The 17,560-nt window shown below is 42.9% G+C and overlaps 2 protein-coding genes across 3 annotated transcripts in view; one reads left to right on the forward strand and one right to left on the reverse strand.

The window, feature by feature from the left end:
- Positions 1–17,560, forward strand: part of ATG4D (autophagy related 4D cysteine peptidase) — a 77,842-nt gene that overhangs the window by 47,193 nt on the left and 13,089 nt on the right. The window lies entirely within an intron of this gene.
- The window catches only part of KRI1 (KRI1 homolog), an 86,757-nt gene continuing 69,492 nt past the window's right edge, over positions 296–17,560 (reverse strand). For both annotated transcript variants that reach the window (XM_039364285.1, XM_039364286.1), the window contains exons 13-19: positions 6,597–6,672; positions 5,673–5,773; positions 4,902–5,043; positions 3,887–4,017; positions 3,703–3,767; positions 1,432–1,527; positions 296–989 (exon numbers count right to left, since the gene is read on the reverse strand). In XM_039364285.1, coding sequence (XP_039220219.1) covers positions 614–989; positions 1,432–1,527; positions 3,703–3,767; positions 3,887–4,017; positions 4,902–5,043; positions 5,673–5,773; positions 6,597–6,672 — 987 coding nt within the window. In that variant the 3' untranslated portion in view covers positions 296–613. The remainder of the gene's footprint in view (positions 990–1,431; positions 1,528–3,702; positions 3,768–3,886; positions 4,018–4,901; positions 5,044–5,672; positions 5,774–6,596; positions 6,673–17,560) is intronic.

Below are 17,560 nucleotides of genomic sequence, written 5' to 3' on the forward strand. Positions count from 1 at the left end.
ACTGGATATTTTCAAAAGAAAGCTAGACAGCTGTCTGTCTGAGATATTTCTTATGGGTTCCTGCACTGAGCAAAAGGTTGAACCTGAAACCTAAATGGCTCTTCTAACATCATGATTCAATGTAATCAAAATATTAAAGTAATATTTTATTACTTTAATATTAAAGTAATATTAAAACTGTGATGATTCTGACAGCTAGCTACCAGCTTTAGTCTTTAAATATTATCTCATACAGCCCAAAGGTATTTAGGGCAATAAAAATGGAGGTCAATTTTCATTTCACAATCTCCCAGAGTTTTTTTTTTAATTAAATCACTGTTATGAATAAGGTACTTTGCAAGCAATGGCCCTCTAATATGCAAGTGGAAGTGATCAAAGGAAGTAATATAGGATTAGCTACTGCAATGGATTCTTGAGTCAAAGTTAATACAAAATATAAAGCAGCAAATGCATTAAAAGATGATCAATTTGATCCATATTTCCCAAAAATCAAAGCCCACCTAGAAGCCACTATTAACCAGCTGTAGACTCCATGCCAAGAAGAGGCGGCTAAACTCTGAAATCAAAATAGATGACGCTGCTTGGTCCCTTGATGGGCCAAACCTGGCTGCCCCTATTGCTTCTTCCGCCTCTTCTCACGAAGCAGCTGGCGATAGCATAAGCTCTTGGGATTGAGACCATAGGCTTGGAGCCTCTGGTAACTGAACTCTGAGCCTTTCATTTGTATCTTGGTGCCCAATACCAACCCCTTTCTGCCTCTCTTTTTTGATCTCTCAACTCGGGGGGGCACAGAACAAGAGCCATTTGAAGCAGAAGCATCAAATTCTTTCCCTGTAACAGAATCTGTTGTGGTCTTGCAAAACAAAAGTCCTTCCTCCTCACAACCAGCACTAACCAGCTGTGTTTCTTCTGAAGACTGCCCAAAACACTTGGTTTCCCTGCTCTTTTTTCTCTTCTTGGGCTGAGGTTGCTTTTCATCTTTTTCCATTCTGCAAAAAAAAATCATGTGGCCAAATCAGATCCAGAGCATACAGAATAAAAAAAAATCTAGTCTCAAGACAGCAGTACAAGTAAAGCATCAAAGACCCTTGGCTCAATATCAAAGACCCTCAGCTCACCCTCAAAGCTAAAGTTCTAAAGAAAGGAGAGAAAACAAAGTTAGTTTCTTCTCAGGGTCAAAATTTTCAGATACATTAAGTAAAAGCAGATAGCAACTATACAAAGTGAGTAATGAATTCAAAGAGAAAGGCTCCCATGATAGTTGGAAAAAGGATAGAAAGGAAAATCGCTCCCTGGGTAAATCTAATTACTTTCATTTTCTTCAATATTACTTTCTAAACCTGAACTTTTTTAATTATTCTAGTTAATTCTACAGGAAAAGAACTACTTTTCAGGCTGGACCAGCTACAGCCTAGGCCTCAGAGGACATACCCTGTTTGAAGGGATTTGAGAATCTGTTTCTTCTTCCAAGCATCTCGGCTTTTCTTCGCATAGATCGCCTTCTCCTGCAACTCTTCTTTTTCTGATCTGTTCAGAAAACATGCAAATCCCTTTTCTCCTGAATCATCCCAGCACCATTTAGTATCTGGTGTAGGATGGGAGAGGAAAATGGCATGGAATAAGAGACTTTCTGAAATCTAGTTTTTAAAAGGCAGAAACCCAAAGAAATGGATAACTGACTTATAATTTGCACTTATCTTATGGAAGGAAAATACAGGAATGCATATTTTCACACTTAGATCTTATTATTACAAGATTTCATTAAAAAAACCATTAAACACCCATGCCTTACTATATTTCATGTTATTAGATAATAAAGCAGCGGTTCTCAACCTGTGGGTCGCGACTCCATTTGGGGTCGAATGGAACGCAGTCCGCCATATTTTTTCCCCTTTTCCTTAGCTGTGCTACTCCCTTTTATTCTATTGGCTTTTGAAAGCCAATAGAATAGACTCTCTTGAATAGAGTCTAATTCTATTGACTTTCAAAAGCCAATAGGAATTATCCAGGCTGTCTCTGCCCTGCTGAGCCTGCCAAAAGTCCCATTCTGCAAATGGTACTGCAGGTTGTCTGCAGCAAAGGCGAGCTGTCTGGAAGTTTCCACCCCTCCCTGCTGAGCAACTACTAAAAATGTAAGTAAAAGAGGGCCAGGGGTGGGAGGTGGGAGGCCGGCGGGTGCAGGGAGGTTTGCTGGCGCGTGTGGGGCCGGGTGGGTGCCTTACTTCTCTTGGGCTAAGCCAGCTGGTGGCCCAGCGGTGGTCGGCCTGCGCCGTCTCTGCCGCTTGCCAGCTATGCCTCGGCCGGCGCAGGGGGCACCACGCATGCGCGGCACTCCCGGGCAGGGAAAGTCCTCGACTTATGACTGGTTGGGTAGTCCTCGACTTATGACCGGTTGGGGGGGGGGGGTCGCGGAATTAAAAATGTTGAGAACCACTGTAATAAAGGGACATTATCAGGAATTCAAGACAAGATAGAGTTCTAAAAATATTTCTTTGTCCAATTTTAGTCCTACCATGTCTTGTTCTATGACAGTGGTTCTCAACCTTTTTAATGTTGCGACCCCCAACCGGTCGTAAGTGGAGGACTACCCAACCGGTCATAAGTTGAGGACTACCCAACCGGTCATAAGTCGAGGACTTTCCCTGCCCGGGAGCGCCGCACATATATGGTGCCCTCTGCGCCGGCCGAGGCGTAGCTGGCAAGCAGCAGAGACGGCGCAGGCCGACCATCGGCTGGGCCACCAGCTGGCCCAGCCCAAGAGAGGTAAGGCACCCGCCAGGCCCCATGCGCGCCAGCAAACCTCCCTGCGCCCGCCGGCCTCCCACCCCTGGCCCTCTTTTACTTACATTTTTAGTAGTTGCTCAGCAGGGAGGGGTGGAAACTTCCAGACAACTCGCCTTTGCTGCAGACAACTTGCAGCACCGTTTCAGAATGGGACTTTTGGCGGGCTCAGCAGGGCAGAGACAGCCTGGACAATTCCTATTGGCTTTTGAAAGTCAATAGAATTAGACTCTATTCAAGAGAATCTATTCTATTGGCTTTCAAAAGCCAATAGAATAAAAGGGAGTAGCACAGCTAAGGAAAAGGGGAAAAAAATGGCAGACTGCGTTGTTTGGCGACCCCTGTGAAATGGTCGTTCGACCCCAAATGGGATCGTGACCCACAGGTTGAGAACCGCTGTTCTATGACTTTACTTCTTTGCCCCACCCAATACTTGCTGATTACTAGACTTCTTTGTCGATTAACTACTAGCCTTTGTAGTTAATTAACTAAACAGACTAGTAGTTAACTAAGTAGCAATAGTAATACTATAAAATAGTAATATAATATTAATATAATATATAATGCAATATATAATATAATAGTAAAAAAGTAATACTAAGTAATTAACTAAGGAGAATTAATTAATCAGTGGAACAGCTTGCCTTCAGAAGTTGTAGATGCTCCATCACTGAAGGCTTTTAAGAAGAGTGGATAGTCACTTGTCTGAAATGATATAAGGTCTCCTGCTTGAGCAGGGGGATGGACTAGATGACCTCCAAGGTCCCTTTCAAGTCTGTTATTTTGTTCTGTCCTAGTCCTTTTGGGCGGGGGGGGGGGGAGCCAAGGAATGTTAGAGCCCAAGTCTTGATCTCCATGTCATATTCTGGATTCCAGCCATTTATAAATAGCTCCTTTCTGCTTTATGTTGCTGCCCCTCACCTGTACATGCAGGTCTTCCGTAGAGAACACCAGCGGTTCAGCTCTTTATCATCAGCAGTCAAAATCTTAAAGAGAAAGACCATTGGGTTTTTTATGTTTCTCTTAGTGCAGAATGTACCCACTCTGAACCTTTTCCTACACTATGAAGAAAGCTGTCCTATGTTCTACTATACGAAACGTTTACCTCTTCAGTTGACAGTCCATAGTTGCAGGGAACAACTGTGTGGTACTTAAAACGACAAGGAAGGTCACCTATCAGGTCCTCATATTCCAAGTGGTAGAACTCATCCAAATATTGTTCAAATGTCTTTGTTTCTGCAGAATTCAAGAGAATTAATGGAAGTCAAGATATGTTACTCTTTCAGATTCTGCCCATCCTTCTTTCTCTAGTTACATCTTCTTTGGACTATCTATAATACGTATCCCAAAACTTCCATAATTCTAATATTTGGATGATTCTACTTCCCTCCCCACACACCTTTGCTTTTTGTATTAGCTAGCTTAGAGAATATTTCTAGGGAACTCAAATACCTTTATATTTCTATGGCATCTTGCTTGGTTGTAATAAAGACAGTATTCTCTGATAGATACCTAGCTACCGTGTTTCCCCGAAAGTAAGCCCTACCCCGAAAAATAAGCCCTAGCTCAATTTTTGGGGTGGGCCTAATATAAACTCTATGCCCAAAATAAGCCCTAGTTTTGGGGTGAGGTACATGCCTAAAAATCAAACTAGGGCTGGGGTGGAAGCTTATCATTGCAGCCAGGCCTCCAAAGGATTGACACTTGCCTTACCAGCCCACTTCTGTGGCCAAAGAAGCAGCTTCATTCTGCAGCGGAGAATGGAGCTCTGGCCTGCATTTCGCAGTCAGAGGCCTTTCCGGAAGGCCTCTGACTGCGAAATGCAGGCTAGAGCTCCATTCTCAGTTGCAGAATTAAGCTGCTCCTTTGGCCACAGAAGAAGTGGACCGGCTATGCGGGGCTGTCGGTGCTGCCGCTGCAAGAGGAGTAGAAAAGACACCCCTCCCTGAAAATAAGACCTGGTGCCTCTTTTGGAGGCAAAAAAAAAGGGGGGACTGGGTCTTATTTTCGGTGAAACACAGTAATAAATCCTTCATTAAAAAAGTAGTATAATTTTAAATCAATCCTCACAAGCCTTGCCAATGACTCATTCAGAAAAAGTTTTCTCTCCAAATTCTTACCAGGATCAAATGGCTTTTTTTCCTGAGAGATGGTCTCTGCAAATGGTGACTTGCATTTCTTCTTCTCTAGAAGAGGAATCTTCAGTTTCTTTTTCTTTTTGAAATGGGTTGGTTGCTGGGAGAAGTCATAATCTGCATCCATCTGAAGAGGTGGTGTGTAGAGGACAGCAAGGATGAGAAACACAGATCCAGTCTCAAAGCCATAAACTCAAAGTTGGAAGCAGAGCCCCCTTACCCCAGGATTCACATAAGAAAGGCAAGATACCAACTCCCTTATCAGACAAACAAAAAAACTGCTATCCACATTTTGTAACTCCCACCCATCTACCCATTGCCAGCATTTACCCAGACATCAAACTGAGCCCCTTGACTTTTTACCATAGAGAACCTAGACTTCTATACTTTGCATTTAAGAAACAATTCTTTTTCTTTTGAATCCTGAGGTTTGCAGCCCTCACAGAAGAACAAATACTGCACAAAAAGACTTCAGCAGGAAAGTCTATAGATTCAGTGAAAGACTAAGAAAAAAAATCAAGCCAAACTCACAGGTTCAATCACCCCTGATACCTATATATCTCTGTTTTTGTTGAGTATCTTTTATCCTTTGAAGTATACATGGATTATACTGGCTGTAGACTATGGCTATCCTTTGGTTTAATGTTGGTCTTCTAAATCTGGGGCATTACCTGCTGGCACTAGGCAGCTCTGGCTGTAGCGCAAAAAGGCCAGAAGAAAAGAGTTTCCCTTTCTAGAATTAAGAAGTCAACATACCACAAAGTCAAGGTCCTCACAGTGTGGTTGGTGATCTTCCTCCTGCTGCTGCTGCCACATTCCACCATCCCTTCCAGTCCAGTTGTCCCAATTCCATTCACCTGAATTTGGGGTATAGGAAGGAGGAAGAGAAAGAAAGTGTTTTTAAGCAATGATTCTGTAGCTCTTATTGGTTCTTCAACTTCATTTAGCCCATGAGGACACACTTAACACACTATAGAGTTCATTGGGCTTCACTCTTCCTGTATTCAATGCATACTCACAGACTGATGTAGAATCTGGATAAAAAAACACTACATTTTAAATGCCATTTAATGTAACTCCATTCTTTCATTTAAATTTTTCAGTGTTCTAAATCTATTCTAGGGATGTCCTGCATAATAAATAGCAAAGTGCACCAATTAGTCCTAAAAAAATTCATGCTCCAAATGGCTCCTATTCTTCTATGTCCTAAGTCAGGGGTGTCAGACTACTGGCTCGCAGGCTGGATGCGTCATGTGGAAGCCGTGCCCACCTCAGCTCCGGCAAGGGGGAAAAAGTCACGATACATCGCAACATGTCACATGATGCGGCGAGTTTGACACCCCTGTCCTAAGTCATTGGGGTTTTTTATTTATATATATGGCTAATGATATCCCCAATTCTCCAAGCAACTTTCTGTCAAAGTGATCATCTTGATCATGGGTCTTCTTCTTTTATGACTTGTGGACTTCAACTCCCAGAATTCCTCAGCTTATAAATGTCTTGTGTGCCACTGTGATCAGATGGTTATGTGATTGATTGTTTGTTTGGAGCTATATTTAAATTTATATTTAAATTCTGAGCAGTTGATTGGTTCTCTTGTTGATTGATAAACAATTCCCAAAATACTGTTTTTTTCATATGAATAGCAACTTTCCCTCGCTCCAAGATGTCCCAACATACCGTCACTTCCTTCTTCAGTTTCAAATTGTGGTTTCTCTTCCTCACCAACTCCATAGTATTCATCTCCAAAATAATTCTAGATAATGAAAAGGTAACATTCAAGATTTATTTGTCCCGGAGGAAATAAATCTTTAGCATTCTTAAAGCCACATTTTTCTTCCCCATTTGAGTTTTTTAAACAAAAAAGTATAGCTGATTGAAACTGTTTTGCAGTGCCTGCTCTCTGCAATGCTTATAACTCATGAACTGTGCACAGAGCCTAAGGAAAGGGTGTTAAACTATTGGCCTGCGGGCCGGCTGCATCACGCTGAAACTGCACGCACTCCATTGCCGGCAATGGAGAAAAAGTTCCAATATGTCGCAACAGGTCACGTGATGTTGTGAGTTTGACACTCTTAGCCTAAGGGCTCCTAATTGTGTTGAAGGAGGGTTACCTCATGGCTAAGGCAAAAAACCCCTCCCTCGAGACAGACATGATCTGTATCTGATTGGATGCTGCAATTGCTTATCTTTGCAGCAGAAGCTCATATGCAATCAGCATGACAGCAATTAGAGCTTTTAATATAATTGGGGATCCACAATTTTTTATCAAAATATAAACATGCTAATATATTAAATTGGCAATAATAAACTGCATTTATTTTCCTTTACCTTATTTACTCTATACCTTTATTCTTTATCTTTACTTTTACTTATTTACTTTTATCTTTACTTATTTACCTTTACTCTTATTACCATGTTGACCTGGACTTAGGGGACAATAGCAAATGTGAATACGTGCAGATGGCCCTGCTCTCTCTGGCCACTTGCAGAACCATGAATGCAAGGTCATGAAAGGACAGCAAAGGAAACACCCAACATTCTAACCCACCTGGGAACATATGGTGCCTTGGGAAAATATCCAAACCACCCAAAAGGGAACATATTAACTACTTCTGCTTTCTTCCTACTTATCTACAGTGTGCCAGCCTTAAAGGGTGAAGCCTTTATCTTATGTGTGTCAGCTTTGCTGGGTGAATTGCTTATGTAACCAAAGTAGGTATAAAAATAAGGCTTTTTTGACATTTAGGGCTTTTTCTCTTTTTAGAGAAGCCTGTCTTTGTTCAGCTGAATAAACATGTAACTCTTGAAGGCAACTTCTAGTTTCCTGTATTTTTTATCAAGCAAAACCTCAGAACCTGCATATCAACCAAGCAAAAATACTACTTACATAGTTAATACTTCTGTAGGCCCATCCCTACAGAAACAAATAATTGCACCTATAAATCTTACCAACTTCTATCCAAACTGTATTATTATATTTATTATTATTATTATTATGGATCATCACACAGTCAGCCAATGTTCAGACTGGATTTGGTATTTTGTACCTATCGAGTCCTTACCCAGGACCTGGGATAGGCAGATGTGGATGTTTGATGGTATTACAGGAGAAGGAGAAAATGGAAAGATTCATAAAGAAAAACCTAGAAAAGGGGTTCATTGAGCCAGCCAAGCCTAAAGTGGCCACCCCGGTCCTCTTTAGAGAGAAGAAGGACGGCTCTTTACGCTTATGTGTGGATTATAGGCTCCTGAATACAATCAGTGAAAGCAACCTATACCTCCTGTCCCTCATGAAGGACATGTTGTCACACCTCTCGAAAGGGAAATTTTTTTCTAAACCAGACCTAAGGGAAGCTTACTATTGAATGAGAATTAAGGAAGGGTGTCATGGTTCCAGCTAATGAAACACTTTAAAGAACTTCCAGGCATTGATTTTCCTAAAAGTCTTTATTTATGTTACAAAATGTCAGCACGGCATAACAAAGGTATGCTAAGATCTAAATTCTCTTCCCCTGAGCAGTTAAATTATCAGCATGTTCCCTCCCTAAATTAGCTGTCACATATCACGTTATCCAATTAGTGTGAAGGTCAAAGGTTCCCTTTCTCTCTCTTTCCCGGGCTTTTCCCTTCTCCCTCTTCTGATCTGCATTAACTCTAAAATTATCAGACAGTTCTACATATTGTGAAAGCAAGAATATACAGTATTTGCAGCGTTGACAAAGGGGATGAATGGAAGACCGCATTTAACTGCCCAATGGGGTGCTACCAATTCAAAGTCTTGCCATTTGGATTACAAGGGGGCCCCGCAGTATTTATGCAATTAATGACATTCTAAGGGAGTACCTATTTAAGGGGGTCCTGGTTTACTTAGACGACATTCTTATCTCAACGAATCAAAAGAGAAACATGTCAACCTAGTCAGAGTGGTTTTAAAGAAACTGCGAGCCACCCACCTATATGCCAAACTATCGAAATGCGAATTCCATCAGGAAAGGATAGACTACCTAGGTTATCACATATCCCCACAGGGTATTGCAATGGACCCAGAGAAGGTCAGAGCAGTGTTAGATTGGGCACCACCCAGCACAAGAAAGGAACTGCAAAGTTTCCTGGGCTTCGCAAACTTTTACTGCCAATTCATCCCCTCATTTGCCCAGATAGCCCTGTCCCTCACAAACATACTAAAAACAAAGGGAGCATCCTCAGTAAAACCTAGCCAGCCACTAACATGGACAATGGAATGCCAAGCGGCATTTGAGAGATTAAAGAGACTTTTTTCTGCTGAACCAGTACTGAGGCACCCAGACATGGATAAGCCCTTCGTAATACAGGTGGATGCAAGTGATGTGGCAGTGAGGGCTGTACTATTACAAGAAAACGATGAAGGGGTATTGCAACCCTATGCGTATACATCCAAGAAACTCACCAAAACGGAACAGCGCTGGCCCGTGTGGGAAAAAGAGGCATACGGGATACGTTGGTCATTACTCACATGGCGCCAATTCCTTGAAGGCAACAAAATCCCTTTCCAGGTGTGGACAACCACAAAAATTTGAAAGCCTTGAAAACACCTAGGAAGCTCAACCCCAAGCAAGCCTGCTGGTCCCAGCATTTTCACCAATTCCACTTTACACTCTAGCATTTGCCGGGGGGAAAGAACATAACAGCATGTGAACCATCGACTCTAAACGATGATGGTAGAATCACAACAGGCAGCGCCAGTAACCACAAGAGCCCAAGCTAAATTAAAACCACAGCTGGGCAGCCAAACCGGAATTGAATTCCGGAAAAGTTTGGAAACAGATGAATGGTTCCAGAAAAATAAATACGTGTGCACAATGAAAGACGGGCTGTCTTGGGTGGGGGAAAAGTTACATATACCAACAACCCAAAGAGTCATGCAGCTTTGCCACAACACAAAATCAGCAGGGCATTTTGGATTTGTGAAAACATTACACTTAATTAAACGGCAATTTTGGTGGCCATCCATGAAAAAGGACATAGAAAGTTACGTGGCCAGCTGCCCAAAGTGTGCAACTGCAAAGAGGTTGCAAGGGAAATTGCCCAGACTGTTACAAACAGTGGCAAATCCCTCAGCTCACTGGAGGGAAATAGCCATGGATTTTATAGTGGAATTATAGAAAGCAATGGGAATACTGTTGTCTGGACGGTCACAGACTTGTTTTCCAAACAGGTGCACTTTATCCCTTGCCAAAAGATTCCCACCGCAAAAGCCTTAGCGAAACTTTTCGTCCAGCATATTTGCAGATTGCATGGGGCACCCCAACACATTATATCTGATAGGGGAGTGCAATTTACGTCTGCATTTTGGAAGGAATTTTTATCCCTCTTAGGGACCATTCAGGGACTGACATCTAGCCATCACCTGCAGTCAAATGGACAAGTGGAACATTCGAACTCAATACTTAAGATGCTTTATTAATTTCCAGCAAACAAATTAGATGGATCTACTCCCTTTCGCAGTAGTTGCCTACAATAATGCAGTCCACTCCAGGACAGGTTACACTCTTTTTCATATAGCTACCGGTCAAAGTTTCAACCCCATGCCAGAACTAACCCCAAACAAACCGGTGATCCCATCACTGAAAGAATGGATGGAACAATTACAAAACATCTGGCCAATAGTTAGAAAAGCACTAGATGAAGCTAGGCAGGCATACAAAGCACAAGCTGAAAAATAAAGGGTTGAGCCTACACCATTCATTATAGGAGAAATGGTGTACTTATCTACAAAATACCTAAAATCCCTACAATCCTGTAAAAAACTTGGACCAAAATACATAGGGCCTTTCCAATTAAGAGAATCATAAACCCAGTAACAGTAGAATTAGAATTACCCAAAAATCTTAGGCAAATACACCTAATTTTTCAGTGCAGTTTGCTAAAAAGAGAACATCAGTCACACTTACGGCCAAAAATCCCCCCACCATTACCCCCAATCATGGTGGAAGGAGAACAACACTTTGAGATAAAGGAAATCCTAGATTCTAGGAGATATCATGAGACAACTCAATACCTAATAGCATGGAAACGCCTCCCCGCCTCACAAAACAAGTGGGTCCATAAACGTCATGTCAGAGCCTTGAAGCTATTAAAAAACTTTCATACAGAGTATCCTAACAAGCCAGAGTAACTTTTATACCTGTTTTGTTTTCTTTTCAGGTAGCTCTCTCTTATTTTTAAGGGGGCAGGATGTCAGAATCCAATTATATTTCATTTCTAGTTATCGACTATGGAAAACCCCATTTTTGCCCTCTCTGGATTCTGTCATACTACGTAGGGGAAGGGGGATGAGCAAAGGGGTTTTATGGCTCTCCCTTCATTAAAACTTCAAAGGGCCTGAATGTGGATCTCACCAAGAGGACTGACCATAACAATATGGCCATCACCTTTCATCTACTACTTTCTGAAGTCTCCCTTCTGCCGGTCAAGAGGAAAAGGGGGTGGAAATGTAACGCCTGTGATTGTCGCTGGAAGGACGGTGGGGTGGGGGCTGCTTGGGAACACTTAAAACCTTGAATGGTAGGAGTTGGCCCCAGATCCTGTCTAGAACACCTGCAACCATCTTCTCTTAATAAAGATGCCTGTTGGAAGAGATATTCCAAGAGTTCTGTTTTCTTAAGATGTAAAGTGGAACAATGATGATGTCTATAGAGAAAGAACTAGAAAAGAAGCCAGGAGAAAGTCTGGCTCAAGAAGCACTGGCATCATCTCAGGGTGGAGCAGGTGCCCAATTCTAGCTATCTCGTACAAGGAAAATCTTTACAAGATGGCACTTCCCACCCGCAAGGCTAGCTAAGATGGGTCCTAATATCTCACCTTTATGCTGGAAATGTAAAACAGCAATAGGATCATATTACCATATGTGGTGGGAATGCCCAAAGGCTTGTGAGTATTGGAATAGGATACGAAGATGGCTGAAAGATATATTAATGTTGGACTTAGAGTTAAAACCTGAACGTTTCCTGTTGGGAATAACCACGGAGAAATACAATAAGGGAACAATCTATTTGCTGTTACATGTCTTAACTGCAGCTAGGCTTGTGTTTGCGCAAAAATGGAACAGCAAAGAAATTCCCACAGAGGAAGAAATATTACAATGTGCGGAAATGGACAGGCTCACAATGGTATTGAAAGACAAATGTGTATCAGTTTATTTCGAAACCTGGGATAAATTTTACCGCTGGAAGGATTCGAGGAGGACGGTTGGGATTATAGGCTAGTGTTAAGATAGAAATATATGTAATTTTAGAATAAGTATTGTATATAAAATTTAGATGTATATTCAGAGATGAAGAACGAATTGTAAAATGTAGAATAATTTGATAAGAATGTATATACTGGAATGTCACGTTATATCCAATGTCTTTTTAAAATTGTATTATAAATAAAATTTTGAAAAAAAAAACCAATGCAAGTTTCAAGAGTTCTGCTTTTCTGTTGTACTACCCTCGATCTGAACCATGTATAGGACTGGAGTGGTAGGAGCAGAGAGGCTTGGAATGACCAGTGCCGAGAGAGCACTACTGAACAGTGTGTGGAAGCTAGTCAGTGGAGCAACTGGGGGAAACGTTTAGCAGCCTGGAAGTCCGAGGAGGAGAGCCTGTCCCATGACAGGATCCCAGACCCCGAAGGGGCTCGGTTCTACTCCCAGCGCTGACATCGGTCTCTTCACCCCCTCAGCGGGAGTGATGACTGCAGCAGTTGGAGGAGCAGCTAACCTGCAACCAGGGCCATTAGCGCAGCCCAGCCCCAGTCTGGGGCTGTGGGCTTGTAGTCCACCACCGGGGCCTACTTCTCAACCTGGGGGAGTGGACTGGCGACCATCACCAGCCCCCAGCTATGGGACTCATCTGTGGATGTACCCAGGATGGATGCCAGGACCCTGGCCCATATCAATGCTGCCTCCGCCCCTGAAAGCAACTTTTGACGGGAACCTTGAGAAGCTGGCATTTTTCCTCATTTTGACCAACATGGAGTAGAATATCCTGTGACGACAAGGCCCTAGTGGACATTGTAGTGGCCATACTTGAAGGAGAGACGGCGGAATGGGTTACAGATCTCCACGATGAGGGCGCTGCTTAGCTGACTGATCCAGATGCCTTTCTCAGAACCCAATTCGGAGACCCCACGCAAACCTGATAGGTGGAAGCAGAGGTCTGGAATGTCAGACAAGGAAACAGGCCCATGGCAGAGTACATTAGAGTTTTCAGGAAGAACGTGGGGAAGCTGAGACACTGGCCAGAGCAGCTCCTGGCCCAATACTTCTGAGAGGGTCTGAGCCACGACCAGTTTCACCTGTGCCTAGCCCGAGGGATCCCAGACTGGCTTAATGACTGGTACCAGTTGTCACCACCATGGAGCTAGACCTGGCCACAGAGGGTTTGGACCACAGCCAAAGAAAATCTGAAGTGCACCTTAGGGGAAAGCAGCTAACAGCAGCGTCATCTGCTGATGATCCATCTACAGGATCATCTGGTCATGCCCCCCTCATATGCTTTTGCTGTGGCCAGGATGGCTATAGGGTAGTGACATGCCTGGCCCCAATCCCCCAGGGGGCTCCCATGACTCTCTCAAAGCCTAAAAAGCCACCAAAGAAGGGGAAGTGAGCAACGGCCCAGGTCACTGAGGTCTCCCCCCCCAGAGAGCGAAGGGAAGGGAAGTTAAAAGAGAAGTCACCAATGACCATTTTTGACAGGGAGAACTAGAGAGGACGATCTGATGGTGAGTGGACCTGTCAACCACCTTGAAGTTAGAGTGAATATTGCGGCATCCTGCTCCGGGGTGAGGGGGGTGGTAAAAGCCCTCATATACTCTCAGGCAGCACCTGTTGCCTCATTAGCCAAACAGAAGTGCAGAGACTAGATCTACGTGTGATGAAACTTAGGAAGCTTGTGAAATTCGAGGAGGTTGAGGGCATTCTGATAGGAGGCAAAGCAGTTTCCCATTTGACAGAGCCAGTGCAATTACAGCTTGGGGACCACTAAGAGACTATCCACTTTATGGTCGCACCAGATATGATCTGAGGCCTAGTTTGGTTGGTGACGTTGGGGCTCTAGATCTATTGGGAGAAAGCCTCTAAATGAATGATTATGAGGAAGCAGGGCCCGAGCCTCCCGAGAAGAGAAAAGAACAGCCCAAGAAGGTGGGGTGGGTGAGGAAAACCTCTGAGTGCAGCAAGGGAGCATCACAGAAGGGGCAGGAGCAGCAGTCTGCCCAGAGGTGGTACCGAGATCTCATGGAGGCATTCAGAGAGAGAGAATATGACATCTTGCCCTTTCACCACTCCACGGACTGTGCTATCGAGATCCTGCCTGGGGCAAAACTCTCCATGACTATAAAGGAGATGAAGGAGCTGATAAAAATTTAGCGAGGGGTTATATCCAGGCGGCAATACCTCGAGTGGCAGCACCAGTGCTATTTAAAGAGAAAATGGTTTGCTGAGATTATATATGGATTTCCATGGGATCAATGGAGTATGCGTGAAAAACATGTACCCCTTCCCTCTCATGAAGGACATGCTGGGGATTTCCAGTTGACATCATGGCTTTGTGGTCGAGGGGAAGTGGAGCTCTGCTCCCCACAATCGATTTCATCCTGCCAAGAGACTGAAAGCTACCCTGGAGAGACAACTATAAAGGACAGAATCTCCATAGATCACGAGAGGACGGCAGTCAGCTTGTTTGATCTGGGGAAAGCCTTCCAAGCTGGCAGGAGAAAGACAGGCCGTATTTTTGTGGCTAATCAGAAGCAATTGACAACCAGAGAAGAAAGCCAGCAGCGCATAATTAGTGCCAATTAGAGGACCATTAACATTGTGCCTTTGATCTGGGTGAACCTGTTTTCTCTTTACTTCTTTGGACCCTTACTCCCTGGAACTGATAGACTCCTAAAAGCAAAGAAAATCCCCCAGACTCGACAGGAGGAAGGGAGAATCGCTCTCTCCTTCCAGAGAAATAAAGAGGCAACCAATCTTTTAAAAGAGCTGTTTTATGCTCTCAGGAGGATTGGAATATAGAAAAACCAGAACTAGCAAAAAGATATTGTGCTGAGAAACTTTGATAACCTTTGAGTTGTTTTTGAGTGAATATCTGGGTGAGAAATAGCCTTAATTAAAGACTTTTGTTTTAAGTTTTGAAGATAGTCACCATTAATTAACTGAGAGAAAGTGACTCTCGCAGCCACCCAGTGGTGGAAAGAAGACACAGCTTGGAGTTTAGTTTGCTTTGTCAAATTTAAGGAACTAGCATGGAGCCCAGATATAATTATTTAGTTAGTTTCTAAAATACCCCTGAAGGCGTGAATTTGCTAGAACTACAAGAAACTTCTCAAGAGAGGGCTTTCCGATAGGGTGGGATCCACTGATTGGAGCGAGGTCTATTGGTACTTGGGATTACAAATGTCGGTTGAACCACAACTGTGGATTTGCTCTATACATTGGAACTTACTGGATCATAGAGTCGACAGACAAACAGAAACTCAAAAGGAAGGACTATAAGAACTAGTCAGGTCCAGAAATATTGGGACATCGACACAATTCGAACATCTTTGGCTCTATACACCACCACAATGGAGTCGGAATGAAACAAACACAATGTGCTGTAACTGCAGACTGTCAACTTTAATTTGAGAGTATGTACATCCAACTCAAATGAACGGGATAGGACTTACAGCAGTTTGCATATGTGCCTTCCCCTTGTTAAGGGACCAAAGGTAATGTGACAGAATAATAATCATAAATCAAACTTTCCCTTCTTAATACTTGGTTGCAAATCCTTTGCAGTCAATCACAGCCTGAAGTCTGGAACGCATAGACATCACCAGATGCTGGATTTCATCCCTGGTGATGCTCTGCCAGGCCTCTACTGCAACTGTCTTCAGTTCCTGCTTATTCTTGGGGCATTTTCCCTTCAGTTTTGTCTTCAGCAAGTGAAATGCATGCTCAATGGGATTCAGGTCAGGTGACTGACTTAGCCATTGTATAACATTCCACTTCTGTCTCTTCACAAACTCTTTGGTTGCTTTTGCAGTATGCTTTGGGTCATTGTCCATCTGCACTGTGAAGCGCCGTCCAATGAGTTCTGCAGCATTTGGCTGAATGTGAGCAGATAATATTGTCCGAAACACTTCAAAATTCATCCTGCTGCCTTTGTCAACAGTCACATCATCAATAAATACAAGAGAACCAGTTCCATTGGCAGCCATACATGCCCACGCCATGAAACTACCACCACCATCCTTCACTGATGAGGTGGTATGCTTAGGATCATGAGCAATTCCTTTCCTTCTCCATACTATTCTCTTCCCATCACTCTGGTACAAGTTGATCTTGGTCTCATCTGTCCATAGGATCTTGTTCTAGAACTGTGAAGGCTTTGTTAGATGTTGTTTGGCAAACTCTAATCTGGCCTTCCTGTTTTTGAGGCTCACCAATGGTTTACATCTTGTGGTGAACCCTCTGTATTCACTCTGGTGAAGTCTTCTCTTGATTGTTGACTTTGACACACATATACCTACCTCCTGGAGAGTGTTCTTGATCTGACCAACTGTTGTGAAGGGTGTTTTCTTCACCAGGGAAAGAATTCTTCAGTCATCCACCACAGTTGTTTTTCGTGGTCTCCCGGGTCTTTTGGTGTTGCTGAGCTCACCAATGCGTTCCTTCTTTTTGAGAATGTTCCAAACAGTTGTTTTGGCCACGCCTAATGTTCTTGCTATCTCTCTGATGGGTTTGTTTTGCTTCTTCAGCCTAATGATGGCTTGCTTCACTGATAGTGACAGCTCTTTGGATCTCATCTTGAGAGTTGACAGCAACAGATTCCAAATGCAAATAGCACACTTGAAATGAACTCTGGGCCTTTTATCTGCACATTGTAATTGGGGTAATGAGGGAATATCACACACCTGGCCATGGAACAGCTGAGAAGCCAATTGTCCCATTACCTTTGGTCCTTTAACAAGTGGGAGGCACATATGCAAACTGCTATAAGTCCTACCCCGTTCACCTGAGTTGGATGTACATACCCTCAAATTAAAGCTGACAGTCTGCAGTTAAAGCACATTGTGTTTGTTTCATTCCAACTCCATTGTGGTGGTGTATAGAGCCAAAGATGTTCGAATTGTGTCGATGTCCCAATATTTCTCGACCTGACTGTATAAAATATGATGTTAAATTTAAATTGTGCATTGACATTCTGAGTATAAGATTTGTATTATTCAATAAAGCTAGTCTATGGTGAGTACAATAGTGGGACAAGAGAGTAACTGGAGGGTGGGAATAAAAATGAGTCTACTAAATCTTGCCAAAACCACTAAAAAACCATCCTCCACACCCACCCTTGGGGCTTCAAGCCCCATACACCAGAGTCTTATAGAAACAGTGATTCAATAAAAAAATTATTAACTTTCAAAAGGAAATGCAGACAACCTTACAGATAATCCAAGAAGCAATTAATTGCATCACATAAAGAAGACACAAGAAGAAATCATGATGAGACTAAAAGTAACCAACAGAAATTGGAGGAAAAAGTAAGATGAATGAGCAGGTTACTAATATAAATTCACAAATAGAGAATTTTCAACAAAAGATCACAAAGAATGAACAAAGAATTCAGAAAATGGAA

Source organism: Crotalus tigris, unplaced genomic scaffold (genome assembly GCF_016545835.1).
Source record: "Crotalus tigris isolate CLP2741 ecotype Arizona unplaced genomic scaffold, ASM1654583v1 scf7180000019721.812232, whole genome shotgun sequence".
Taxonomy (NCBI): domain Eukaryota; kingdom Metazoa; phylum Chordata; class Lepidosauria; order Squamata; family Viperidae; genus Crotalus; species Crotalus tigris.